We start from the raw sequence: 27,794 nt of genomic DNA, 5'->3' as shown, positions 1-27,794 counted from the left end.
TGCCAGTAAGCGGTGAGAGGTAGCAGGGGAAGGGCCCCCATACATACCCTTCTGTGGGGGCCACAGGAGAAGGAGGCCGGGGGAGTAGGGAAGGGATGGGGCACCACAGCCCCCAGCCTCTTAGACATCCCTGTTTGTCCCCTGCAGTGTACATGGAGGGAAGGGGCTGCCTCTGAGGAGGGGCCAGGCCAAGCCAGGTGACCATCTTGGATTCCGGTTGAGGTGACAGTCTTCCTCACTCTGAGGCGGCATCTAACTGGTGATGGCGGAGGGCCCAGTGCCTCCTCGCTTCTCGAAGAACATGTAGTCCTGAGGGGAGGGTACTGTTAACAGACGATGTGGCTGGGCCAGCCTGGCTCCAGGTCTGGAGCTGCAGCCCCCCTAAAGTCTGTCCCTAACCCTCTCCTAGCAGGAGGCCAGGAAGTGCACAAAGCATCCAGTGGGCGCAAAGGAGGGGCAGCCACTCACAATAAGGAATGTGGCTCCCAGCAGTACAGCCTTCACTTTTGCATCCAGATCCAGCGGGAACTGCAAGCCAAAGTCATCTGCATCTGTGAGGGCTTCTTGGAGCAGCCCCCCCCACTGCTTGCTGATGCGGCCCACACTGCGGGACTCATCCAGAGTCTTCACCTGCCAGGGGGAGGAGAGGGAAGAAGATGAGACCCAACTAGGGTAGATGCAGCTGCGTTCACCTGTCTGCAGTATCACTCCCAGTCACCATCTATGAACTGTGCTGGCTTTACACTTAGTGAATCCTCTCGACAGCCTTGGGTTACCATGTGGCTTCTGGGGAAACTGAGTCACCTTTGGTCACACTGCAAGTGTATAGCAAAAATCAGGATTCAGACTTCAATCTGTTCCTCTTGAAGGGCCAAAACGACAACTGAACATCAGTGGTGAAAGAAATGGAACCATAACAGATTCTTATCTCCTTAGTGTATGGCTGGTTGCTAGGTTTGTTTTCATTACCAAAGTCCCTGCCACCTACGTTTGGTAGTTTGTGCCTTGCACAAAGCAGCTTGGCCAAGAGGGCAAGGGAGGCTGCTAAAATCCTGGCTGCATCCTATCAGCCAGCCACGTTCCTAGAAGGTTCTTTATGCCCAAAGAGGTGCCTTTCCCCTGCAAAGTAGGAAGAGCTCTGTCCAGCACTACATGCAGGCCTCAACTAGAGGGGATCCAAGCCCATTTATTGGGGGGAGAGGGCAGGAGTAAGCAGCCTCTGAGAGTTCATGTTTCTCACATTGATGTTTCTCTCTCTCCCTTCCTTTCTCTCTAAAACCAATAAACAAACATATCCTTGAGTGAGGATTTAAAAAAACAAATTGAGCCCTGGCTGGTGTGGCTCAGTGTATTCATTGAGCGCTGGCCTGCAAACCAAAGGGTCACTGGTTTGATTCCAAGTCAGGGCACATGCCTGAGTTGCAGGCCAGGTCCCCAGCTGGGGGTGCACGAGAGGCAACCACACATTGGTGTTTCTCTCCCTCTCTTTCTCCCTCCTTTCCTCTCTAAAAATAAAATAAATAAAATCTTTTTAAAAAAATTAAGCCCTGACTAGTGTGGCTCAGCCAGTTGGGCGCTATCCCACAAAGCAAAAGGTCACAAAGGGTCGCCAGTTCAGTTCTTGGTCTGGGCACATGCCTGGGTTGAGGGTTCTGTCCCCAGCTGGGGCGTGTGTAGGGGGCAGCTTTCCACTGAACAGTCTGAGCAGCAGCAATAGGCCCTGCTGACATAGGTGGTAATTCACAGTGACTCCCTGGTCCTTTTCCTATGATCCTTCTCCAGTGACTAGAACTAATGTGATTTCCTTCTGTGTCCTTCCCATCCCCTTCCCTCACTGTCCTACACCTCTGAGGTACTTCCTGCAGACCAGTCCCAAGCTGGGCAGGGTCTCTCCCAACCAACCCTGTGGTTCCAAGAGTACAGCCCCAAATATGGACCATCCATAATTATGTAAAAGGGATACTGGCCCTATGAGAACCCTGGAGTCTACACATTCCTATCCAGAAGTCACTAAGTTATCTCTTTCCCACCCAGTTCCTATCAAAATCTCCCCTCAGCTGCTAAGGTGACTCGGTTTTGTTTTTTAAGATTTTACTTATTTATTTTCAGAGAAGGAAGGGAGAAAGAGGAGAGAAACATCGATGTGAGAAACATCAATCGGCTGTCCCTTGCACACGCCCCAACTGGCGACGGAACCCACAATCCAGGCAGGTGACGAGACCAAGAACTGGACCAGCGACCTTTCGCTTTACAGGGCAACGCCCAACCAGCTAAGCCATACCAGTCAGGGCTCAGTTCTTTTTTTTTTAATCCTCACTCAAGGATATGTTTATAGGTTTTAGAGAGAGAGGAAGATGGGGAGGGGCTAGGGAGAGAGAGAGAAACATGCATCTGTTGCCTCCTGTACATACACCAACCAGGGATTGAACCCACAACCTTTTGGTGTACAGAATGATACTCCAACCAACTTGAGCCACCTGGCCAGGACAAGGTGACTCAATTTTTAAAAGTAACCTTAAGTAGGACACCTCATCAGATGCCTTGGAAAGTCTACTGGATTATACCTGTTGTTTCTCCCTTATCTGCACAGGTAATTATCCGTTAAAGAATTCAAGGGTCTATAAAGTGTCTGGCTTCTAGAAGCAAAGGTGCTTCCCAGAACTCACCACTTGAGTTCTCCAGGCTCCAGATTGGTGACAGGAATGCATGGTGAGAAGGATATCACCTGGAGGGGCCACTTGGACTTCTAGGTTGGCAAGCAAGCCACAGGATGTTAATACGTTAAATTAGTGCTTGCTCCAGGGCCTGAGCTCACAGACTCATGCACAGCAGCCACAATGGTCCAGCCCACAGCAGACTCAATAATCATCCTTCACCCTAAACCCAGCCTGGCCTCAGATTCCCACACCGCCCCCCCCCCCCAACACAGGGCTGCAGGTAACAATTAGCATTGGCCTTCAATATGAAACCCTCTTTGTCACGCTTTTATAAGACCACGGAGCCAACCTATTTCTGAACGGAGGGACACTAGAAATGTGGTAGGAGTTAGGGTGAATTTGGATTGATGAGCTCAGTGTCTTGACCTTAGTAGTGTTGGCCATCCTGCCTGGTAGAAGCTGCCATCTTGATTTCTAAAGTTCCCAGGAACTTCCCCTTATTCCTGATACCTCAAAGTTGGTGTCTGTGCCACAACCACAGGTCGAGCAGGGCCCCACTACTCGTAGAACAGTATGGCGATCGGCATCCTGAATGGAGAACTTGGGGAGAAAGGGATGCCAGGTCTGTAGCACATGGCCAATGGTGGTGCCCGGTGGAGACTGCACTTCCATCTGAAGTGGGAGGCAGACAGAGTTACTGCTGAGTCAGAGCACCCCAGCCCAAGCTCTCACCATTCCAGCTCTATCACCCATTTCTCCTCACAAGACCTCCCATCTTTTTCACTAGACCACCTGTTATCCCCCTGACTAGGCCTCCGATCCCACCTGTTCATTCCCATGCCTCACGCAGGTGATGCTCCATCATTGCTCCTCCTATTACTGTCTGCCCCCTACCCAAACCTCTCCCTGACCATCCCTCTCCGCCCACCTCCTGGAGGCCACAGGGGCAGCAGCTGCAGCCACAGTGGAGGGGGCGGAGCAGGCGCAGCACCTCTCTGTCCCCGGGGTCCACCAGACGGACACGAAGGGGGCGGCGGGCACCACAGCACAGACGGGCACAGCAGTTGCTCTCTTCAGCAGCCTGACCCAGGGGCTGTCCGGCCCCTGAGCGCAGTTCATACCGGTTACTTGTCTCCCAGCCTAGAAGCACTGCCAAGGGGTGATACGGAGGCTCAGGCATCAGCGTCTGCCCAAGAGCCCACTATCTCTGCCCCCATCACAATGCCCAACCTACTCGTCCTTCCACTCACTTTCCACTCGCTCAGCCCTCTGATGAATCAAGATCTGATCAATCTGGAAAGAAAATAAGAGCCGCGCCCACTTCAGCTGGCAGGTCTGCACGCCTTGGCCTCCTCCCTGTCGCTCCTCCCTCCCCACCTCCCACTCACCTGCACCAAGAATTCGAGGCCCGAAGGCACCCCAGGCAGTGGCAAGAAGGGGGCAGCAGGTCCCAGGGCACTGGGGCCGGGCGAGGGAAAGAGAGCGAAGCCAGGAGCAGGGGCAGGCACGTGGGCGGGTACTGACGCCTGCCCTGGCCCAGGATGTTGTGCCGCTTCTGGGTACCCAGCAGTCACAGGGTAGGGAGGAGGGGGCGAAGGGGTGTAGCCTTTGGGGGGCAAGTATCCTGTGGGGGAACAGGGGTAGATTAGAAAGGGACCTGTGGCCACATCCCCTTCCCTTTAGCCCGTGGGGGACCGCGAGGCTGCGGGGAAATGTGGTGAGAACAGAATGAAAACTATGGGGCGAGGGAGCAGGGCGGAGGCTGCCAGAGAGGAAGGGAGGGGAGCCCCACCCAGCCAGTCCAAGCACATTCCCAGAAGATGCGTTCGACACCCAGCTCCCAAGTCCGTGGGGAAATAACGGAGACCCTCGGCCTTACGCCCACTTACCTGCCATTGGAAAAGGATGAGGACTCGCGGGTTGTGGGTGTCCCGGAAGCGCTTAGTTCTAGAAGTGGAGGCAAGCTCGGAGACAGCCAGACAGACACAGAGACAGACACAAAGACGGACAGGGAAACGCGGAGAGGCAGCTGCGCCCGGCGCCCGCCCGGGGTCTTTTGGGAGGCGCCTCTCTGACTCGGGGAGAAACCGAAAGTGTCAGCGGGCGGGGCAGAGTACCTGGGACCCTGGATTCCCTCTGGGGTTTCCAGAACCGCCCCCTCCCTTTGTTCTCCCATTCTCCGCGGAGGCGGCTGTTGGTAAACGTCAGGACAGATGGGCCCGCAATCAGACCGACGGCCCGACCTCGAGGGAGGTGTCCTGACCCCTCTGCGCCCCGCAGCTCACCTGATGCCCCTAGAATAGTGGGGTGCCCAGCGCGCGGAGACTCACAAGAGCTAGTGGAGGCGGACCCAGAGCCTGACCCCGCCCCCCCAGGCCGTCTAGGCCCCGCCCCCGGACTGGGAGCCGCGCGTGCGCAGAAAGGATGCCGGCTCTCCTCGCTGGCTTAGGACCCAGGACTGCGGGCTCCTCTGCTTGGTTGGCGTCCACGCCTCTTCCTTTCACTGCCGAAGGCCAGAAGAGGAAGCTCTCCCGGGGAGGGCAGCCGGCTGGGACATACCCCTGCTACCCACGCCAGGTCTGCGGGCGCTAAATGCTCAGCGCCCCTCGACTGAAAGCTAGGACAGTTGGCGCCGTTTGGGACCCCAGGCTCATTTTCCCAAGGTCGATTAGGGCCTCGCTGACGCAGCGGAACACCCTTCACACTCATTCATTGGACTCTAGGACTAGCTCCTGGCTCCCTTTCTACCTCCCGGAGCTACGTCGCTGTCTCTTCTCTCTAACGCTGCAGTGACCCACACAGATACCTTGTAATGACAGTACTTCTTTCAGGTTGACAGGCAGTCAAAAAGTGTCACTAGTGAGTGTGCAGGAGGTTAGGTTCAGGGGGACCAGAGGAGGCAGCGCAGTCAGCAGGAGAGACTTTCCCCAAAAGGAGTCCCTTCTTTTAGGTCCTGAGCAGAGGCCTCAGGTGTGAGGGAGTCCTGTGCCTTGGGGGCCTATAGGCTGAGTAGCAAGAGATGAGTTTAGAGAGGGAGGCCAGCCCATGTGCACAGGCCTGGGGGAGTTGGGACTTGGCCCCAAGGGCAGCAGGGAGCCCATTGGAAGATTTTAAGACCAAATTTAATTCAGAAAAATTTAAGGTCAAATTTTGGTTTTAGAAAAATCATTACAACTGCAATGTGGAGAACAATGGGGCACCCAGGCTGGGTTGTTGGCAGTAGTCTGGGGGAGAGGATGGCTGTGGTAGTGCAGACAGATAGAAGTGACAGATTTTGGAGATATTTAGATAATATAGAACTTGTTTGGGGACCTGGTTGGGTGTTGTCCCACAAAGCAAAAGGTCTCCAGTTTGATTCCCTGTTAGGGAACATGTCTGGACTGCGGCCCAGTCCCCAGTGGGGCATGTGCAAGAGGCAGCCAACTGATGTTTCTCTCACACATCCATGTTTCTCTTCTCTCTCTCCCTCCCTCCCTCTCTTTCTAAGAATAAATAAATAAATAAAATAAAAAATAAAATCTTGTTTGGGGATGAGATGTGATGGTAAGGAGTCCAGGATGACCTCAGGTGCCTGTCTGTTGATCAGGCAGATGAATGAGAACCTCATCAAGATAAACATGGAGAGAAGCAGGTTTAGGGAGCTCCTTTGCCTGTGTGTTCATGTTCCTCTAGGCTGGTTAACTGCTCCCACAACTTCAATCATCATCTTCAGACAAGGGCTTGAGGAAAAGGAAAGTCAAAGCTGATTCAGGTTTCGCCCAGGAGACCCTTCACAGTGTGGGCTCCACACTTACTCTGGTTTGTCTTTTCCTGCTGTCTGTTCCATCCTGAGCCCTCTAGGCACCCCTGTTCTCCCTTTTTAAAAAAAAAAAAAAAAAAAAAGTACTTATTGAGAGAGGAAGGGCTGGAGAAAGAATGAGAGAGAAACATCACGTGCAAGAGAAACAGATCAGTTGCGTCTCTCACAGCCCCAACCAGAGACCTGGCCGGACACCCAGGCATGTGCCCTGACCAGGAATCGAACTGGCAACCTTTTGGTTTGTGGGAGGACACCCAATCCGCTGAGCCACACCAGTCAGGGCTCCCTCTGGTTTTGTTACCAGTATGATTTTGTCCCTTTAACTATGCATGCTGAAAACCCAGCAGCAGACTGAAGTTTTACTAGTCCCCAAACGCAAAACAAACCCACCTCAGTTTCTACTTGTAACAGTAAACACATTGTATCAAATTATGGTTTAAAGGGTCTGTCTTCACTGATTTTTTTTTTTTTTTTTTTTTTGTATCCAAAATGTGTTTGGTTCCCCACTCATATTGATTCAGGGTGTGTTTAGTGCTGCTTCCTTCTGAAGGAGCATCCTTCTGTAAGCCTTTTTTCCTCCTGTAGGCTGACAGAGGACAGTGGAGCAGCCAACACACAAACCTACCATTTGTGCAGGGCTAAAGACGGTGGTGATTTTATAGCATCCTGGGCATTTCACATCCATGAAGTAGGAATTGAGGCTCTGCACCAGGCTTGTCTTCTTGTGTTTCCTCTTCCCTTCTGGAGAGGGATGAAGATCCTTAGCAAGAGGCATGTTGTCGTGGGGAGGTTGTCACCACCGGATTGTCTTCACTGTTGAAATATGCGTTTCTTGGTATGTGCATGAAGGAAAGCACTTAGCTCTGGGAATTGGATAGAAGAGAGTTTGAACCACAGCTTACCCAGGTCCTAGCTGTATGATACAGAACAAGTTACTGTACCTCCTTTAACTTCTTACCACTAACTTTCAGGACTGTTGAGAAGACTGGATGCCATATGTAGTAATAATAGGGACAAATTATCAAGCAGGCTTTATTTATATTGGTTCCTCAGGAGCCAAGCCCACTGGCAGGACCAAAGCTAAGTAAGGTATTAGGGATATTACACGGAAGGTGGCCATTCCGGAAGCCGGGTCTCCTCCACCTGGAGATTCCTTATGTCCCAGACAATGCCTGAGATGAAGGATGGAAATGGATCAAAAGCACTAAACTGGGAGGTAGGAGCCTGAAGATGCAGTGTATTCTGGGCCACTCTGGAGGTCCCCTCTGGGGCCTTATTTTACTTATCCTTAAATAAATGAATAAATATTGTGATCCTCTAAATTAGGGGTCCCCAACCCCTGGGTCATGGACGAGTACCAGTCCATGGCCTGTTAGGAACCAGGCTGCACAGCAGGAGGTAAGCAGTGGTTGAGCCAGCAAAGCTTCACTCACATTATCGCCTGAGCCCCCGCTCCTGTCTCCCCTCCATCCCTGGCTAGAAACATTTTCTTCCAGGAAACCGGTCCCTGGTGCCAAAAAGGTTGGGGACTTCTGCTCTCATACACCTCAAATCATGTCTCATTGTGTGGATATAAATGGACAGTGGCTCCCCATTGTCCTCAGAAAACAGTCCAAGCTCTCAGCAGTCTCTCCACCATCTGGCCCCTGCTCTCCCTTTCACTACTATACCCTCTCATGATCTTCAAGCCAGTCACCAGGAATTCTTTCAGGTCTTGAATGCACTGGGCTCTCTTGCTTCAGGGCTGCCTTGAACGCTCTCTCCTTGGTCTGGGGCACACCCCTTTCTCTCCTCCTCTGCTAACTCCTTCAAGTCTCCACTGAACACTCCACTACACAGTAGGCTGCTACAGGAGTCTGAAGCTCAGCAGGGAACTAGGGTGGAAGATAGAAATTCTGCAGATCCTAATTAAAGATGTGGGGCTGAATGAGAGTACCTAAAAATCCACAATGAGAGAAATGGTCTCTACTTTTTTGAATGCACATCTTCAGAGAAATTAAGTATGCAACTCCAGTATATTATACTGATAAGTACTTTATAAAACATACACAAAGGTAGAAAATTAAAGAGTGAAATCAAAATATGTATACATCGTTCTAATTTTTCATTAAAATTTGGAAACAATTGATTTAAACTACATAGGGGAGGAAAACTGGCAAAGTAGCCACAGAAATAGGGAAAACTAGCAGAGTGGTGTCATAGAAGAAACAAAATGTGTTTCAAGGGCAGTGTGGCCAACTGTGTCAAATGCTGCAGAGGCTGAAGAAATAAGATTGAGAATCATCCATTAGATCTGGCAACCAGGTCATAACGAGTCACGGGATCTCCAAGGGCATTTATGGGGAAGAAACAGGATGGAAGACTGACCAGAGTGGGTTGCACAGTAAACTTGAGTCAGACCTCTCCCCCAAGCTCAGACACCTCCCAGAGTTCCCCTGCTACCTATCTAAAGCCTCCAGTTGGATGTCTCTTGGACATTTTAGAAGCAATATGTCCAAAACTGACCTGATTTACCTCCCCCTAATCTGCTCATCCTTTGGTTTTTCTCATCTGAGTAACTGTACCTCCAAATAATCAGGTGTGTAAGCCAGAACTCTCCCTCTCATCCACCCCTTATGTGCAATGCATCAGCAAGCCCTATCAGCACTATCTTAAAAATATATTCTGAACTGGATCATTTTCACCACCTCTCCCACCCTAAGCCAAGCCACCATCACCATCTCACACCTGGACCTCTTCAGTGGCCTCCTGACTGGTCTCCCTGTTGCCATCCTCTGATTGGTTCCCTAGATATTTAAACATATTGGATTCTAGCACTCTCACTTTAAAAACCTTTTCAATGATTGATTGTTGCACTACAAAGAAATTCTGAGTGTCTGCCTGCAAGGCCTGCACTGACCATCCAGGACCCCTCAATCACTCACCTGGTGTTTGGCCACATTGGTTTTACTTTTTCCAACCCACTCAATTTTCTCCTGCCTCAAAGATTTTGAACTGCTCCTTTTTGGCCTGTTTTGCCAGCTAGTCTTTCTAAAATACACTGCCTTCCAGCTTTGCAGTTAGCTTAAGCTTCAGATGGACCTTGTCTGTGAGGCCTCCCATGTAAAGGGGCACTCCCCCCACTGCTCCACTGTTCCACTGCCTCCATTCTTTTCCTTCAAGCACGCACAACTCCAATGATATATTTGAACTTATTTGCTTAAGGTCCATTTCCACTACTAAATGGAGAGCTCCATGAGGGAAAAGATGGCATCTGTCTTGTTCATAGTTTAATTTCCTTGTGTGTTTGATACATGATCAGTACTTGATGAGCACTGACTGTATAAATGCTGCCTCCTAAATATCCCCCAATTCTCTTCATGCTACTCCAGCCTGCCTTGGTTGGCACCTTTTCTCACTCCTTTTCTCAGAAACTCGGCCCATACTGGGTTTCTTTAGTCACATACTTCTCTGCTCCCCACCTGTCTCTGTTCACTGTGTTTCCTTCACATAACTGAGTCCTTTTTAGGATCATCTCAAACATTGTGAAGCATTTTCTAACCCCTAATAGATGATGTTCTATCCCCTTGAATTCCAAAGTATACTGTAATTACAGTAGCCCCCTGTATCCAAGGAAACCACAGATAGTACTGAACCCTATATATATTGTTTTTTCCTGTTGGATTGTTTGCTGAAGTCTTCATATAGGCTCGATGCCTTCTGGCATGATAGGTTGCCATCAGAACACGTTTCTGTTCATGTTTTCCACCCACAAATTTAATGTCTTTTCCATCTCAACTAAGCATTTATTATGCACCATTGCTGTAACTTTTACAGTTTAAGGTGCAACAGCAAAATGAGCACAAATTTCTTCCTCTTTCACAATTTCACAGATAAAGATTTGTTCTGACTATAAATCTTAGCAACCTCAGCGTGACTTTCTTTTCTTTCCTTAAGTCAAGAACTTTCACCTTTTCACTTGAAGGAAACACCTTACAGCTTCTCTTTGGCATATCTGAATTGTCAGCATCACTACTCTTGGGCTTCGGGGCCATTTAGTAAAATAAGGGTTACCTGAACACAGCACTGTGATACCTTAACAGTTGATCTGATAACTGAGATGGCTACTAAGTAACTAATGGGCTGGTAACTCTGGACAAAGGGATGATTCATGTCACAGTGAAACAGTGCAGGATGGCTTGAGATTTCATCACGCTACTTAGAAGAGTGCACCATCTAAAACTTTCGCATTATTTCTGGAATTTTCTATTTTGTACTTCTGAGTCATGGTAACTAAAACTATACAAAGTGAAATCATGGAAATTCAAACCACGATTAAGAGGGGACTACTGGAATGGCCAGAGAAGGAAAACTCTGACTCCAAAAAACCTCCGCTGCCTTGCGGCATACCTCTTCAGGGGAAAGGCTAGGGGAGTAAACCCCGACAGAAAATCCGGAGCCGGAGTCCCTAAGGTGGTTTGATGTTGTAGTCAACACCGGCAACTCCTGCGGCACACCTGAAGCCAAGCTGTATTGACTCCGTCTTTCCCTTGGACCCTTCAGCTGCGAAGAGAGGGGGGGTCTGCTGCATGGGCAACAGCAGACCCTCCATATCACCCTGCCCAGGCTCTGTAGCTTCAGCTTCACTGGAGAGGACACTCCAGCGTCATCGCAAGATGTCAATTCAACACGGGAGGAGACAGATACCGTGTCACTCCCGAGTCGGACTGCACAGCCATTCTCGGCGGTGCAGATAGACTCTTAAGAAGCTACACCATCGTCTCTCGAGACGGACGGCTGCCGACGACGACGACTGGAATGGCGCTCTTCCTCTCCAACCTTGCCTTAACCCTGACTTCTAGAGCAAGCGAGTGCTCAATACATTTGTGGAATGACAGGGCTGAAAACCTCTACCCTACTCTACAGCAATCTTCAAATTATACTGAGCATCTGAATCACAAGATGAGCTTATTAGAATACAGATCCCCAGACCTCAAAGGGGGCTTCAGTGAGAATCTGCATTATTTCAAGCATTTTTTATGACTCTAATACCTACCAGTTAAAGAACCTCATAACATATTAACTTGAGGTGAACAGAATCCCCATACCCAAAGCTCACTGATTCAGTCATGAAAAGGAGGGAGTTCAGAAGTTGACAATCCCTACCCCTCCTCCTCCAAGAGGTTAGATGAACAAAGACTCCAAAATTCTTTACTTGCCTTTCTCTTTTAATCCCCTCCCTGCTCCAATTCTCAAAAAAAGTACCCAGAAATTAAACACAAGGAAGCTCAAAGAGCCAAGGCAAGCCAGCCCAAGAGTAGAAGGCTTCCTCCCACAGGGGCCAAAGTCTGGATGCTGGTGTCTCCACTCAGAGCCTGGTAGTAAAAGCTGGTGCAGAATAACGCGGTTCCCGAGGCTAGCAGTATCCCGGCCTGAAGGACACACAAGGAAGAAAATACGATAGTAAGGAAAGGACAGACTGGGAAGGAGTGGGTAGGGCTTGGTCAGGGTCAGGCAAGGGGGTAAGATTACCCAGAGGGGCTTTCTGCAATGGGGCACCCCTAACAGGGCCAGGCTGTGTATGAAGTGGTGTTTGTTGGCCTTGTCAAAGAGCTGTAAGAAAAAGAGTAACGGGGAAACCTCCTAAGAAACACAGAATCCTGGATTCCATGGGACAAAGCTCATCCCCAGCTGAAGCCTCAGCTTGCCCATCCCTCAGGTACCAACGCCTCAGGCTTGCAGCCCTTGCTACTCCAAAGACTCGCGCACCCCCCTTCCCTACTGCCCTCAGGGACCCCAGACTGTGTGCCCTGATAGACCCATAAGTCGGGGAGCCCCAGAGCAGTTACTTCACCTCCTTCCCGTAGGCATCCGGAAACTGGGCGCCTGTGTAAAGGAGAGGCAAAGGTTACCAGTCCTAACGCCCCAACTCCCGGGAGGACCCTGGTGGACACTGGAGAGAAAGGGCGTCCCCAGGAGGCTTCTGACTGGTAGAAACACGCATGGGCAGTCCTGGGAACCAATGGACCGGGCTGAGGGAATTGGAAAGGTTTAGAGCTCGCAGGCTGTCTGGTCTATGACACTTCCCACGGACTCTGCCCCGCACCAGACCCCCTAGGTCGCCATATCGCCCCAAACACAATCCCAGCTCCATCCCCAGCACCCTGACCGTGCGCCCCGTAGGAGGCCAAGCCTAAGGCCCCGGCTCCAGACAAGGCGCCCAAGCGGCGGAAAGCAGCTCCTAGCCGGGCCATGGCAGTGGATGGTCACGCGCCTGGCGAACACCGCCCAGGACAACCAAGAGGCCAACCAATCCCGACCTCCCATGCAAATAAGGTACACAGGTGTCCAATCAAGGCCGTGTTCATTTCAGAGTTCAGGTCCTTACCCGGGTATTTGCGCCTTTGTAAAGCCTCTGTTGAGTGGCGAAGACATCTGGCGGGTGGAGAAATCAGAACCAATTAGGAACGGAGGAGCTGAACAGTAGGGAGCGGGGTTGGGGGCGGTGCCACAGGATTTGCGTCACGGATTGGCCCACTTTTCAAGTTGATCTCCTCTTCTAACACCCCCTCCCACCTCCTGCCAATTTCCAAAAATCCACGTCCCCACGCAAAGTTCTGCCCCTTTGCCCACGGGCTCCTCCTTTTCAGCTTTAAAACAGCCCCACACCCAAAAATAGTTGACCCCACGGTTACCCAAGCCCCACCCATCTCAATTAAACCACGCCCACTGTACATATGGCTCCTCCTCAGGTCCGAAGGCCCCGCCTTCTTCATGTGATGCCCCGCCCCCTACCGTTCACTTCACCGCCGCCACCACTACCACCAACCGCGAGCCCTGAGGGTGGGAGGTCTGGGGGGGATGTCTCCATCCTGCCCGGGATCGCTTCGTTCATCCGTCAGTCTGTCCACTCCCGCCCTCTTCCACCGTCTTCAATACCCCAACACTCTGGAGGGCGGGCGGGCAGGCGGGTGCGAGCGAGGGGTGTGCGCCGCTCTCTGCAGGGGGCGGGGGAGGCGGCCGCGCGGTGACGCGCGGGGCTGCTGCGGCTGCTCCGCCGACGGATCATCACTCTCGGGCTGGGATGGACGCGGGGCGGGCGCGCTCTGGAGCGCGGAGCCAGGAGTCCGGGCCTCCCGGCTGCTGAGCGTCCCCCGAAGCCTTCCCCTTACCCCTCCTTCCCTCCTAGGAACAGTACCGACCCCTGCCCCGGGGTTCCAGACTCCACTCCCGCCTTCCTCTGATTCCCCGGACCTCCCACTCCCGCCCGCCTCGGGATCGACTAGATCCTTCCCTCTCCCAGAGGATTCCGGCTGGATCCCTGCCCCTGCACCGCGGATCCTGCACTCCCGGGCTCCGGGCCCCTGGGGATTGCCGTGGACTCCTCCCCCCGCACCCAATTCCTTAGGATCCTCTGCCTGTACCGCCTTCTGGTCCCTCGAAGCCGGCCCACGGAGCCAGTGGATCCTCAATCCAGTCTTGTCCCGTTGCCCCCTCCACTCCGCTGTCCTCATTGCGGGGCTCCCTGTTCTCGGGTTCCTCCTGATCCCATCCCCTACCTCTCCCCGGGGATCGACTGGATCCCAGCCCCGCCCCCTGGGGCTGGGGCGATCCCCCTCCCCCGCTGGGTGAGGCGCTGCGGGCGGGGGCTGGGCCTGCGGGACCGCGGGGGCTCAGAGGCCGCCGCCCCCTACTCGGAGCCCTGGATGGAGGCACCACGGCCCCAGGGCTGAGCCAGGTAGGAGCTAAGCCCGACCGGGTGAAGGGAATTGCGTGGCGGTCTACTGGGGTCTCCCACTCCCCATCTGTCTCCCTGCGCCTGGTTTCCCCCAGCCTGCTCTGTCTGTTCGTCTCCGCCTAGGGAGGCTCTCGCCGGGTCTCTCCGTCTCGGTCTCTTTGTCTCTGCCTCTCTCCAGCCCATGAATGATCCTTTGAATGGGCCCACAGACCCCATGTGTTCCCATCTCCCCCTCCCCCTCCTTCTCCCCTTCCCGGCCAAGCCATTTTTCCCCACTGCAGGAAGGGGGGGGGGGAGTGCTGCGGCCTGAGCCCCCATCCCTCAACTCTCCCCGGCTGTGAGAGTCAGGCCTGGGCAGGAATGGAAAGAGCAAGACAGAGGAATAGAGAGGAGGGGGGAGCAAGATGTGGCAGACAGAAAGAAGAAAGAATGGGAAAAGAAAATGGGGGAGACAGGGAAAGAGAAGGAGAGAAACAGAAAAGCCTTGAGGGAGAAATTTAGAGAAGGGATGTGAAGGAGAGAGAAAAATGAGGAACACTAAGGAGAGAGATATGGCAGAGTGATGAAAAAAGACAGGGACAGACTGAAGGCAAGAGCTGGAGCAGTCTGGAAGGGGCTGGGAAAGGTGCGCTGAGGGAGCGCTATGGAGAGGAAAGAAATGGGGGGGGGGGGCTCCAAAGGGAGGAAAGAAGGGAGAGAAGCTGGCAGGAAGAAGGCCACAGGCCCAAAGTACCTGAAGGAAGGAAGGGTGACAGAGGCAGACAGACCGAGTTAGTAGGAGGGGGAGGGGTGGCAAGGCCATGGAAGCAGAGCCCACCCTGGCATGGGCAGAGGAAATCCTGAGGGAGCCAGCCCCAAGCCCCCTCTAGGTGATGGGGAACAGGAGCTTTAAAGGACCTGGAGAGGGGGAGGGCACGACTGGGTGTGTGTGGTGAGGATTCCTGTGTCCTCATCTCTGAAATAAATTGACACCTGCAGAGAGCCACCCGCGGGCTGGCGCCTGGCTCTGAAAACCCCGCGTCAGCAAACAGCTTTGGCAGCTGGAGGGTTGGGGGGGGTTGTTGAAATGACCTGGGTTTCTGCCCCATTCAGTCTGATATCTTCCCTTGTCCTGCTTCTGCTGCCCTGGGCACGCAGGCATCAGAGCAGCATTTGTGGGGGACTGGCAAGGGGAAGGGGAGGTGGATAGCTGAGATAGGATGAGAAGAAAGCCTAGGTTTGCCCTAGGACACGGGTCAAAATACCATGTATGGAAGAAGAGGTGCCTGGAGTACAAGGCTGTTAAAGATTGTGGGAGGGGGGCAGTCAGTAGGTGCATCTGACGTCCTCCAAACCCACCTCAGCACCCCTTCTCCTCAGCCAGAGGCCTGGTCACTTAGGACTAGGCTCTGATTGGCTAACAAGGGCCAAGAGGCGGGTCTTTTAGGGTTCTTTAATGCCTCCAATCTCCCGCTCCTCTCAACATATATACTTCTTCCTCTAAGCTAAGGTTGGGGGAAACTCTAGCATTTTGAGTCATGCCTCTGCCCTCATGCCTAGAATGGACCCGTATCCAAGCCAGTCCCTTCCCCTCTTCCTCCAGACCCGCCCCCCCCCACCCCGCCCAGGGTTAAAGCTGCAGCCCGTTGCCGAGGTAACATTGCGGGGCAGCATCCCGTCACTCGGCAACCGGCTGCAGGATCACGCATCTGTCCCTGGATTTGCCCCCTGCAGCATCCCCTCCCTACTCTAGCCCCTGCCTCAAGGCGCCTTAACTTCTGAGGGAAGAAATAGAAAAGGCCTTGGGAAAAGGGGTTCCCTCCTCTGCTGCACAAATTCTTAGGGAATGGGATGTTGAAGGGAGACAGTGCTGAGCTTGTGGTCCCAAGGAAGGCTTGGAGTCTGGCCTGGGGTGGGGGTTAAGTGCCATGAAATTGCAGCTCAGAAGTAATTAACACGTATAAACAAACCCGCCACTTCCTGCTAATTAATGCCTTGGTATTTTTATTTTCTCTTCCTTGTCTATCTCATCCCTCCCAGGGAGGTGGGAACTGGGACTCCTGAGTCCCTGAGGAGAGCCCTCCTGGTAGGGATAAAGCAGCTGGAAGGAGGCAGGCGGGTCTGGGGAGCTGACTATCCTTCCCCTCTGGTTGTGTCCTGGACTTTTACCACATCTTGACCCTACCCCCAGCCTCAGACTTTTCTATCTGGGTCCCTGCTGATGGAGGGGGTTTTGGGAGTGAGGGGCAGTGCTGGGGGGCCTGAGGGTGGAAGAAGGGGGGCAGCTGGTCTAAATTCCAAATCACTAACCACGTGTCTCTTGTTTCCCCATTTCTTATTTCTTTCTGTCTGTCCTTCTTCCCCCACCCCTATGTGTTTTTCTGTCTGTCCATCTGTACCTTGCATACCCTCTCCCTCCAACCCACAGGTCCAGCCTGCATTCACCTTTTCCTACCTCCTTCCCTTTCCCCACCCCTTGCCCCCTCCATGGAGAGGAACAGACCCCTTCTCTGTCCAGTCTAACCCAGGTCCCTTCCCACTCCCCTCCTCCCTCCTTTTCCACCCCCTCCTCCCTCCTGGGACGAGGGGGGGGCCTCCCTCCCTCTCCCCCCCCTTCTCTCTCTCTCCGAGGGGGGGGGTCCCAGGGAGGGAGGGGGGGCCCCCCAATCAGCATGTGGCTCCTGGTGCTGTGTCTGGTGGGGCTGGTGGGGGCTCAACGGGGGGGAGGAGGACCCGGAGGCAGTGCCCCGGGTGGCCCCAGCCTGGGCCTCAACAGCCTTGGGGAGGAGCGCTTCCCAGTGGTGAACACAGCCTACGGGCGAGTGCGCGGTGTGCGGCGTGAGCTCAACAACGAGATCCTGGGCCCCGTCGTGCAGTTCTTGGGTGTGCCCTACGCCACACCACCCCTGGGCGCCCGCCGCTTCCAGCCGCCTGAGGCCCCAGCCTCCTGGCCCGGCGTGCGCAACGCCACCACCCTGCCACCCGCCTGCCCGCAGAACCTGCATGGGGCGCTGCCAGCCATCATGCTGCCTGTGTGGTTCACCGACAACTTGGAGGCAGCCGCCACCTACGTGCAGAACCAGAGCGAGGACTGCCTGTACCTCAACCTCTACGTGCCCACTGAGGACGGTAAGGGCGCGGGCACCAGGCGGGACACAGCCCACAAACACACATGCAGAACCTCAGGCACTGGCACAGTCTGGGATGGGAGCTGGGCTTTTTGGGGACAGGGAGCAGACAGTATGTCCATGATGGCCGTGCGTGCCCTCCGAGGGTGGTAGGGGTGCCTGCCAAGCAGTCCCAGGAGTGAATCCCATAGACAGCCACTCCCCAGTTCCATGTGCCCATAGAGAGAGCCAATGGTAAGATCAGCAGGCACTAGGCTGGACTTGACCAGCCGGTCCCCATAGAAGAGGTATCCATCACCTGCCTAGGCACCCGTTCCAGCTCTACCCCCACCTACCACCCCCAGGCCTGGGCTTGTCCCTGGCTTGTCCACTTTAGCAACATCTATAACTCAAGGACAGCAGACTCATCCTTCCCCCCAGCCATTACTGCAGACTTCCATCTATCCCATCACACCCAGAGCCCCTTGCCTAGGATGAGTGCCTCTTCTCCAGGCCTCTGGTCCCCATGTCCTCTGATCTCTACACAATCCTGAAGGATCAGGGAAACGCCTTGCCAAGGGCCTCTCCACTCCCAGCACACCCACCCACCTCCGTCAGAACACCTTCTCTGGAGCTCTTCAACTGGCTGTTTTGTCAGTACGCTCTCAGTTCACTGCAGCTCTGCTCAGAGCCCCCAGCACACGCCCCCTGGACAGTTCTCCTGCCAACCTTCAGCACACTAAGATGAATCAGAGTATCCTTCAGAGTATCTTCCAGCTGTCCACAGCAGAGGTAATTAGCACAACTCCAGCCTCCTCAACCCGTTCCTCATAGCCCCACGTTACCCTTCTAACACCCCATGGCACTACTCCAAAATACCCTAACACTTCAACAGAAACTATCCATTCCTACCACAGCCCCAATGGGTCATTTCCAACAGCTTTACACAAAGGCCTGGTACCAGGAACCCCTCTGTGTATGTCCTGCACACACAACAACCCCATATCATGTACCCAAGTCCCTTCACGTATCAGGATCTCAACTAGTCAGCATTCAGATCATGCACCCAACCAACCTACACACTGACCATGTATATGCTCCAACACCCCACATACTACAATCCCCAACACCTTCACACAGCACATACCCCAACACTTTTCTAAAACTGTGTACTCCATCACCCACACCTGTGACCCCAAGTATTCCTGGATATAGATTATGTACCTAGCAACACCCTTACATAGATAAGCCTTTACCCCAATAACCCTGCACCTGGACCATGTATTCCACAAGGCACTCACACCACAGTCCCTGTACCCAAAGTCCTCTTATGCCAATCACAGAACACCTCATGCACCTCAACCCACACATATTGTTCCCAACACCCTATATTGCTCATACCAGCCACGTACCCTAACACCCTAACTATCCCTCTCCACATAAACCATGCCTCATAGTTACCCATACACACAATACACAAAAGTATCATTCACTCTAATCCCATCCAGATTCCAAACACCCTAACAGAACATTTACAGAACACTGTCTGTGTGAGAACCGTCCACTCCACATTCCCCTGCCCTCTCACCCAGCGCTCTCCCTCCTATGACTTCTTCACTCCAGTGCCTTCACGGAGACTGTCCATCTTAACACTCTCCCTCTGTGGACTCTCCACTCCCACATCTTCATGTAGGCTGCCCAACCCAGTGTCCTCCTCAGTGAGCTATCTCATTGCCCCCACATGTGAAACATCCATCCAGCACTTCCTGCCCAAGGACTGCCTACCCCAACATCTCCACACAAATTGTCCACCCTGCCCCGCACCTGTATTTTTAACCATTGCTAACTGCCATCCTGCTTGGGGCCTGACGCATTCAGGTGATCTCACTGAGACTTCACACCAGCTCTGGAAGGAAGAGGTTGACTCAGGCTCATGTGCACACACACTCTCATTCACTTAATACTCTCACGTACATGCATGCCTTGCTGACGTCATCCCCATTCCCATCCTGTCACAGAGAATAACAGGCCCTGACCCTAATGGGTCCCCACGGGGCCATTATTGCCCGTTGGGAGAAGACTTCCATAGGCTGGCCAGGGCTTTGCTGACCCACCCCTCCCCTTGCTATGGAGGGGAAACCAGTCAGCTTTGGGGAATACCCTCAGGACCCTGGGTTCCAGTTCTCCCCTGAAAGAAACCTGGAGTCAAACTCTGGGCCTAGTTTGGGATCCTTCCTTGACAGTGGGCACACTTTGTGCCTCGGAGCACTTCCTGGCACCTTATGTGTCAGGCTGGCTCAGGGCACTGTGTTTCTTATTCCCTACTTGTGGACTGAACCCCCAATTGGAGAGGGGGTGTTTGGGGCATTAAAGCAGAGGTTGGTGAAGGGCTGGTGCCCCTGGGGGGAAATTTACCATTTTGGGGGAGGAGAGCAGGCTTGGGTAGGATATGAAGTTTGGAGGGGGGGTACAGAGGGAAGAGGTGGAGTGGAGGGCAAGACCTGATGACCCCTTTCCCTGCTTCATCCCCCATTGGGGAGATGGGGTGAGAAGCCAGGCCTGTGAGTGCGGATGGAAGAGAAATGCTGGTGGCCAAGGGGCCGGATAGGTGGGCAGGCAGCTTTAGCTGACCTACCCGCAGCCCTCCAGATTGGTCCAGAAGGAAGCAGAGCCATTTCTGCTGCAGCCCCTCCTCTCTACAGCACTGGGGAGCAGGCAGGTACTTAGCTGGCCCTGAAGAGGGCCTGCGTGAGTGGTGGCCCAGGTGGCAAAGCTGGCCTTGGTCTCCTGGGCAGGTTCCCTTCCCCTCCCACCCCACCTCTAACACCGTTTCATTTCCAGCAATTAGCGAACACATCTACAAGCCAAATACTTCCCAGCCAAGTCAATATGTCTTAAGACAGGCTTCAGCCCACTTAGGCACCCCGCCCCCCCAAAACCAGCCTTTTCTTTGGGGCATGACTTTTTCCAGGGAGGGGAACAAAATTGGGTTATAAGAAACGTTTTTCTCTTTTCTTGGTTTCTTTTTCTTGCAAACAAATTTTGCTTTTTTTGGCTTATTTTTTCTGCCCCCCACCCTCCCCTTTTCTACTTTCTCTCCTCCCTTCCCCATCCACCACCTCCCCCAAACCCCATCTTTCCCCAAAAAATTGTCCTTTTTTCTCTGTTTTGTGTTCCCGGTCTTAGGTCCGCTCACAAAAAAACGTGACGAGGCGACGCTCAATCCGCCAGACACAGGTAGATTTAAAAATCCCGCTGCTGCATGTGATTGCTGATGAGAGGACGTTCACTTTCACGGCCCTGCCCCTGACTAAATACCCCCACAGCCCTGAAGGCCCTCAGTCGTTCTCCCAACTAAAAATGAAAAAGAAAAGAAAAGAAAAATTTGTAATATTGGAAAAAAGAATTATGAAAACTTCAAATGAAATTTGAACAAAATTGGACCCACTAGAAAACCTGCAAGAAAAGCTAAACATGGCAAAAATAAAATGGAAAAAAAATTGGAATGTCAGAAAAGAAACACCAAAAATTGGATAAAATGTTAAAGAGTTTGAAAAAAATTTGGACTGTTTTGAAACTTGTCAAATGTAGCATTTGAAAAAAAACTTTTAATTTGAAACAAAGCAACATTGAAAAAAAAATTAAATTGGCAAATAATGAAACATTAGAAGCCTGCTACAATTTCCAAAAGTCTGTTAGATGCAGAAAATGCAAACATTTGAAGCAAATTAAAGAATTTGGAAATTTTTGAAAACCGGGCCCAATATCTTGAAGTTTCACCACAAAATTTTGAAGAAAAAAAAAAAATGCAAAGAACTTTTTTCTTTTTTCTTTTTTTCCAAAAAAAAAAATGGATTTTTTTTTTTTTTTTTTTTCTTTTCTTGTTGAATCTGCCCCAAGAGCTTCTTGCTTTTTGGTTGTTGTTTTTTTTCTTTCTTTCTTCTTTCTTGATCCTGTTTTTTGTTGTTGGTTTTGAATTCTTGTTGCCCCAGCCCCCCTTTCCTGCTCCTTCCCTTTCTGACTCTCCCCTCCTCCCATAGTGGGAGTAGAGGTGCTGGGTGGGGAGGAGGAGGGAGAACTGAGGATATTTAGGACAAGACCTTGGAGGGAAGGAGACTCAGCCTGAACTACTGGAAGGCCACCAGAGGTTCAGGAACAAAGGGGGAAAAGAAGATTTGGGGAGGACATAAAGAGGGCACTGCCCACCTACGAGGTCCTGGCCAAACTCTGGCAGAGAAAGGTGGCGGAGAAGGTCCTGATAGAGAAGAGGCAGGAAGTTGTCTGTAGGGAATGGAGGGGAGTGTCTTAGTGACCTGCTGGTTGACCTTCTGGCTAGAAGAAAGTTTCCGGCAGGATGCAGGAGGCTGGCAGAGCCACTGGGGATGAGCTGTGGAGGCCCAGGCCTGGCTCTTGTTTGCTGAGGGCCCAGGCTAACCAGAGATTTAAGGTGTCACGAAAGAGGAAGGCCTGTGGGCCCGCGGTCACCCAGCCCTGGTGCTGTGGTGAACCATGGAAAAGCTTCAGGAGAAGGGACTTATATAGCCTTGGGGACTGTGGCAAGCGCTTTTAGACTCCCACTGTTTTGGTATAGTCTGGAGTGCCTCAAAAGTCTCCTATATGTTGCAGTGATTATGGGCTCCTTGTGGGACACGGCGAGAGAAGGGTCTGGTGTAGAACCCGGGGATCAAGGGGTTCCAAGGCTAGAGAGCTGCACCCTGACTTCATTAAGCAAGCTCTTTCCCACCCTGCCTCCTTCTGCTATAGTAATTAGGCTGGGGGTTGCCATGGCGACTGGGGAGGTGACCTAGAAAGGAATTAGGGCGGGGAGGAGACCAAGCCCCCAGGGACCCTAGGGCCTGGCACCCTGTCATGGACAGACCTGTCTACCATGTGGAGCTGAGGCCAAGGCCTAAGTCTGAGAAACGCCCCAGACCCTCCAGCATCTTTAGCTCCAATGTCAGCCTTAGGAGTTCACTCTTCCTAGGAGCAGGAAGGAGATTTGCTGTGTGTGTGTGTGGGGAGGAGGTCCCCTGGATCCAGCAGATGTCCTGAGGAGGGCCACCCCCAACCCCTGCCTCTGTTAGGCTTTTTGGAAGATCTGTCTAGCATTTGAAGAAGTGTCGTGGAGCAGATTGGCAGGAGGTGGGGAGGGACCTTCTGCCAGAGCTAGCTGGGCGGGAGGGAGGGGAATCCGGTCTTGCCCCCCAGGGATGGGAATGACAAGTCCCCTGAGCTCTGGGCTGGTCTTTAGCAGGCCTGGGAGCTGGGAGGTGCTGCTTCTGGTCTCACTGTGTCCTTGTCCCCACTCCTGGCCCACATGCCCACCCCCTCTCCACGCAGATATCCGAGACTCTGGGAAGAAGCCTGTGATGCTGTTTCTGCACAGTGGCTCCTACATGGAGGGCACCGGGAACATGTTTGATGGCTCTGTCCTGGCCGCCTATGGCAACGTCATTGTAGCCACGCTCAACTACCGGCTTGGGGTGCTCGGTGAGGGAGGGCAGCTAACTCTGGGGAGTCTGGGAGGGGGGCCTGGTGGGTGGGGTCTTTTAAACCCAGCAGCAGCAAAATGGCTTCTGGGCTGGACTGAGCTGCCCCAAGCTGCCCAAATAAGGGGCAAGGATGCTGTAACACCCTCCCAGGTAGCTCCCTTTCTTCCTTTACCTCCAGGTTTTCTCAGCACTGGGGACCAGGCTGCAAAAGGCAACTATGGACTCCTGGATCAGATCCAGGCCCTGCGCTGGCTCAGTGAAAACATTGCCCACTTTGGGGGTGACCCTGAGCGCATCACCATCTTTGGGTCTGGGGCAGGCGCGTCCTGTGTCAACCTTCTGATCCTTTCTCATCATTCGGAAGGTACTAGCAACCTCATTAGTCTGGCAGTCCTGTCCCCTTTCCTATACTCCTGAACCTACCAGGTCCCCCTTATCTATTGGGCTGATACTGCCCAGTCCATAAAGCCTGCTTATCCCACCAGGGCTATTCCAGAAGGCCATTGCCCAGAGTGGCACTGCCATTTCCAGCTGGTCTGTCAACTATCAGCCGCTCAAATACACGCGACTACTGGCAGCGAAGGTGGGCTGTGACCGGGAGGACAGTGCTGAAGCTGTGGAGTGTCTGCGTCGGAAGCCTTCCCGGGAACTGGTAGACCAGGATGTGCAGCCTGCCCGGTATGGGTATTGATATGGGGGTGGGAGAGGGCCAGGTGCAGGCCTTCATCACCTTGCTGAGTCCAAGGAGGCAGAGGATGAGAGGTGTCTACAGGTTTGGCAAGGAGAGGTGGGCTTCAGGCACCTCTGGTGGACCTGCCTTCCTGGAAGCCTTCCAGGAAGTGCCCAAACAGAGCAAGTATGCACAAGGTGCCAGAAAGTGTTTCAGAGAAGACTTCCCAACAGGCCAAGTGCCCTTAAGGATGCATAGGAGAGGTTTTGTTTTTGTTTTTCTTTTTGTTTCTATCCTCATCCCATGACATGCTTATTGATTACAGAGAGAGGGGAAGGGAGGGAGGGAGAGAGGGAGAGAAACATCTACATGAGAGAGAAACATTGATCAGTTGCCTCTCAAATGCCCCCCAACCGAGGACCGAACCTGCAACCCAGGCATGTGCCCTGACCGGGAATCAAATCCGAGACCTTTCGGTTTATGGAATGACGCTCCAACCAACTGAGCCACACCAACCAGGGCGGATTCGTAGGAAATTTTAACTAGGGAGAAGTACCTTCCAGGCAGAGGGCTCAACAAGCTATGAGCTGAGAGGAGGCCAGTGAGCAGGTGATGAGACTCTGACCCCTTCTCCCCAGCTATCACATCGCCTTTGGGCCCGTGGTGGATGGTGATGTCGTCCCCGATGACCCTGAGATCCTCATGCAGCAAGGAGAATTCCTAAATTATGACATGCTCATCGGTGTCAACCAAGGAGAAGGCCTCAAGTTTGTGGAGGACTCAGCAGAGAGTGAGGATGGCGTGTCCGCCAGCGCCTTTGACTTCACAGTCTCCAACTTCGTGGACAACCTGTATGGCTACCCAGAGGGCAAGGATGTACTGCGGGAGACCATCAAGTTTATGTACACAGACTGGGCCGACCGGGACAACGGTGAGATGCGGCGCAAGACCCTGCTGGCGCTCTTTACTGACCACCAGTGGGTGGCACCAGCCGTGGCCACCGCCAAGTTGCATGCCGACTACCAGTCCCCTGTCTACTTTTACACCTTCTACCACCACTGCCAGGCTGAGGGCCGACCTGAGTGGGCAGATGCAGCGCATGGGGATGAGCTTCCCTACGTCTTTGGTGTGCCCATGGTGGGTGCCACAGACCTCTTCCCCTGCAATTTCTCTAAGAATGATGTCATGCTCAGCGCCGTGGTCATGACCTACTGGACCAACTTCGCCAAGACTGGGTGAGGGCCAGAGGGCCTGGGTGGGGTACCTGCAGGCTGAGGCACACACTCCCTCCACTGTCCGCTCCTTCTCTTTCTCCCTCCTTCACAAGGCTACCATTCCTACATTACCACCATCCCTGCATTACGGCACCTTGCCTTCTCCACTCAGACACCTGCTGGATACCTTCTCTGTGCCAGGCACTGAGTTGCGTGTTGGAGATTCAGCAGAGTTAAGGAGAGGTTTCTGTCCTTTCTGGGGGTAGGCTCACTGGTGGATTTGGCTTCATGTCTCTCTTTTTCTCGCTCCCTTGCCTAATCACCCTCTCTCTTTCTTCTCCTGGTGCTCTGCCCTTTGACGACTTCCACTTGTGTCTGAGTATACGTAAGGGTTGTGCCTCTCTGTGTCTTTATGGCTGTCTCTATATCCCTTTGATCTGTTTGCTTTTTGCCTGCTCATTTCACCCTGGTTGAAACTGGTTGTCTCTCGTGTGTCTTTTTTTTTAAATATTTTATTTACTTATTTATTTTTAGAGAGCAGGGGGTGAGAGGGAAAAGAGAGGGAGAGGAACATCAACGTGCGAGAGATACATCGATTATTTGCCTCTCGAATGCCCCAAATTAGGGACTTAACCACAACCCAGGCATGTGCCTGACTGAGAATCGAACCAGCAGCCTTTCAGTTTGCAGGTCGGCGCTCAATCCACTGGGCCACACCAGCCAGGGCTCATGTGTCTTTATCTTTCTGTCTCTATATGTCTATCTCCTTCAGTCTCAGCCTCTGCCTCTCTCACTGGCTGTCTCTCTGTCTCTGCCTATCTCTGTCCCTCTGTCCTTATCTCTGGCTGTCTCTGGCACTCTGTCTCCATCCCTCTTTGTTTTTCTGTCTCTGTCTCTGACAACTTCTTTATCTCTTCGTATCTGTCTGTGTCTCTTCGTATCTATCTCTGTCTCTCTGCCTCTGGCTTCTTCTCTGACTTTCCTTCTGCTTCCCTGGCTCTGCGCATCTCTGTCTCCCTCCGCATTCCCCCTCCACCCTCCCTCACCTGCTGGAGCCTCGCCCTCACTCCTTTCCCTGCCCTCCTGTGCCCACAGCGACCCCAACCAGCCAGTGCCGCAGGACACCAAGTTCATCCACACCAAGCCCAACCGCTTCGAGGAGGTGGTGTGGAGCAAGTTCAACAGCAAGGAGAAGCAGTACCTGCACATTGGCTTGAAGCCGCGCGTGCGTGACAACTACCGTGCCAACAAGGTGGCCTTCTGGCTGGAGCTTGTGCCCCACCTGCACAACCTGCATACGGAGATCTTCACCACCACCACGCGCCTGCCTCCCTACGCCACGCGCTGGCCGCCTCGCCCGCCCCCCGGCGCCCCGGGCACACGCAGGCCCCCACCACCTGCCACTCTGCCACCTGAGCCTGAGCCCGACCCAGGCCCCAGGGCCTATGACCGCTTCCCCGGGGATTCCCGGGACTACTCTACAGAGCTGAGCGTCACTGTGGCTGTGGGCGCCTCCCTCCTCTTCCTCAACATCCTCGCCTTTGCTGCCCTCTACTACAAGCGGGACCGGCGGCAGGAGCTGCGGTGCAGGCGGCTCAGCCCCCCTGGCGGATCAGGCTCCGGTGTGCCTGCCGGGGGTCCCCTGCTCCCTACCACTGGCCGAGAGCTGCCACCAGAAGAGGAGCTGGTGTCGCTGCAGCTGAAACGGGGTGGTGGCGTTGGGGCGGACCCTGCTGAGGCCCTGCGCCCCGCCTGCCCACCCGACTACACCCTGGCCCTGCGCCGGGCACCGGACGATGTGCCTCTCTTGGCCCCTGGGGCCCTGACCCTGCTTCCCAGTGGCCTGGGACCACCACCTCCCCCGCCGCCACCCTCCCTCCATCCCTTTGGGCCCTTTCCCCCACCTCCTGCCACCGCTACCAGCCACAACAACACTCTACCCCACCCCCATTCCACTACACGGGTATAGGGGATGGCTTGGGGGGGCCCTCCTCCCCAGCCCTCCCACCGGCAGGAAGTGCCACTCGGAAGGCAGGGAGGAGGACTCAGCAACAGGATTTTCTCATCACACATCAAGGAACATTAGGTGGACCTGGGTCTCCTCACTGGGATGTGTGTTTTCCCGTGCACAGAGGCCCGTTTTCTTCTCTGGACCTGGGCCTTTGAACATCTGGGGGGTGTTTTGTCCTCTCCATCGGGACACCAGTCTTCGGTGTGTGGAAGTGGAAGGATTTTCCCACATGGAGGTGTGCTTTCTACCAGGGGGTGTGTTTTCCCATGTGCAGGGTGAGGTTTTTTTTGCCGCCCTGGACACATGTTGGCCCCCTCAAAGAATTTCTGCGGGGATTTGTACCCCAGAATCATATTCCCTCATGCCTTCTCCCACCTCCTCTCTCTCCCCTGCCCACCCCATGGAGACCCTGGAAATGGTGTGTTCATATACAGTGACCCGCGGCCACCAGACAATACAGGGTGGTTCTTAGGAAGTAGTGAGGAAACTGCAGTGCCCCTCCCCGGCCCACAGCCCCCTCCGCCCTGGAGAAGCATGTTTTTCCCCCTCGGCACAGTCCGATGGAGCACATCTCCCGGGTAGGCCTCGCCTTCCACAGACAACAGACACAGAATTCCTGCCAGGGGGACGGGAGATCATGCATCCCTGTACTGCCTGGGAACTTGTATTCCCAGAAGTCCAGGGCACACTTCTCTGAGTGCAGACATGTTCTTGCATGTGGATGTGTGTTTTCCCATGCAGATGGTCCCTTTCTCTCCAGTGCTTCCCTGCATCCCCAGGCCTCAGGCTCAGTGCCTAATTCCTCCTCGAAGCAGGTAGGAACAGACTTCAAGCTGTTAGAAGCTGAGGGGGATGTACAAGCCCTGAAGGGAGAGCTCTGTCCCTCCCTCTCCCAGAGATGCTGAGTTTGGGGTTGGGGGTATGGGGCCTGCCACCCATAGAGGCCGTGCATGTTTGACCAAAGTCCTCATTGGGGTCTGAGGACAGCCTTTCCCTCAGTCCTCAGACCATTGCTCATCTGTGCCAAACTCGGTAGGTGGGTTTGCCAAGGATTCCTCAGTCCTAGGCCAGAGTAGGTAAATATGGGAGCAGGTGGGATAAAGGAGAGGGGGAGGTGGCAGCTATAGGGGGGCCTACCTGTGTCTCAT

General features: G+C 53.5%; 3 protein-coding genes and 1 pseudogene across 7 annotated transcripts; 1 reads left to right on the top strand and 3 right to left on the bottom strand.

Annotated features, from left to right (window-relative positions):
* Nucleotides 1-189: 189 nt before the first annotated feature.
* PLSCR3 (phospholipid scramblase 3) lies at nucleotides 190-4,663 on the bottom strand. Of its 4 annotated transcripts, none has more exons than XM_090257372.1 (7): nucleotides 4,547-4,663; nucleotides 4,046-4,281; nucleotides 3,908-3,950; nucleotides 3,586-3,806; nucleotides 3,168-3,329; nucleotides 469-630; nucleotides 190-309 (listed from the first exon to the last, which is right to left on the bottom strand). In XM_090257372.1, exons 1-7 carry the CDS (start codon nucleotides 4,551-4,553, stop codon nucleotides 253-255), a joined length of 888 nt encoding a protein of 295 aa, XP_090113498.1. In that variant the 5' UTR covers nucleotides 4,554-4,663; the 3' UTR covers nucleotides 190-252. The 4 variants fall into 4 exon arrangements, with proteins under 4 accessions (XP_090113498.1, XP_090113500.1, XP_090113499.1 ...); XM_090257374.1 differs by having other exon boundaries at nucleotides 3,168-3,257; XM_090257373.1 differs by having other exon boundaries at nucleotides 3,649-3,806.
* A 2,321-nt stretch (nucleotides 4,664-6,984) lies between these two features.
* On the bottom strand, nucleotides 6,985-7,307 carry LOC149997694 (small ribosomal subunit protein eS27 pseudogene; annotated as a pseudogene).
* A 4,335-nt stretch (nucleotides 7,308-11,642) lies between these two features.
* Nucleotides 11,643-12,727, bottom strand: TMEM256 (transmembrane protein 256). The gene is made up of 4 exons (XM_090257884.1): nucleotides 12,605-12,727; nucleotides 12,290-12,321; nucleotides 11,968-12,048; nucleotides 11,643-11,867 (listed from the first exon to the last, which is right to left on the bottom strand). Exons 1-4 carry the CDS (start codon nucleotides 12,687-12,689, stop codon nucleotides 11,724-11,726), a joined length of 342 nt encoding a protein of 113 aa, XP_090114010.1. The 5' UTR covers nucleotides 12,690-12,727; the 3' UTR covers nucleotides 11,643-11,723.
* A 4,097-nt stretch (nucleotides 12,728-16,824) lies between these two features.
* On the top strand, nucleotides 16,825-27,793 carry NLGN2 (neuroligin 2). Of its 2 annotated transcripts, XM_090257880.1 has the most exons (7): nucleotides 16,825-17,281; nucleotides 20,446-20,496; nucleotides 22,600-22,749; nucleotides 22,930-23,115; nucleotides 23,237-23,429; nucleotides 24,060-24,656; nucleotides 25,731-27,793. In XM_090257880.1, exons 1-7 carry the CDS (start codon nucleotides 16,825-16,827, stop codon nucleotides 26,602-26,604), a joined length of 2,508 nt encoding a protein of 835 aa, XP_090114006.1. In that variant the 3' UTR covers nucleotides 26,605-27,793. The 2 variants fall into 2 exon arrangements, with proteins under 2 accessions (XP_090114006.1, XP_090114007.1); XM_090257881.1 differs by lacking the exon at nucleotides 20,446-20,496 and having other exon boundaries at nucleotides 16,877-17,281.
* The last annotated feature ends 1 nt before the right edge of the window (nucleotide 27,794 follows it).

This window comes from Furipterus horrens, unplaced genomic scaffold (genome assembly GCF_987537825.1).
Source record: "Furipterus horrens unplaced genomic scaffold, mFurHor1.1.pri manual_scaffold_11, whole genome shotgun sequence".
In the NCBI taxonomy this organism is placed as follows: Eukaryota; Metazoa; Chordata; class Mammalia; order Chiroptera; family Furipteridae; genus Furipterus; species Furipterus horrens.
The sequence above is the reverse complement of the archived record's forward strand: the minus strand, read 5'-3'. Positions and strand labels throughout refer to the sequence as shown.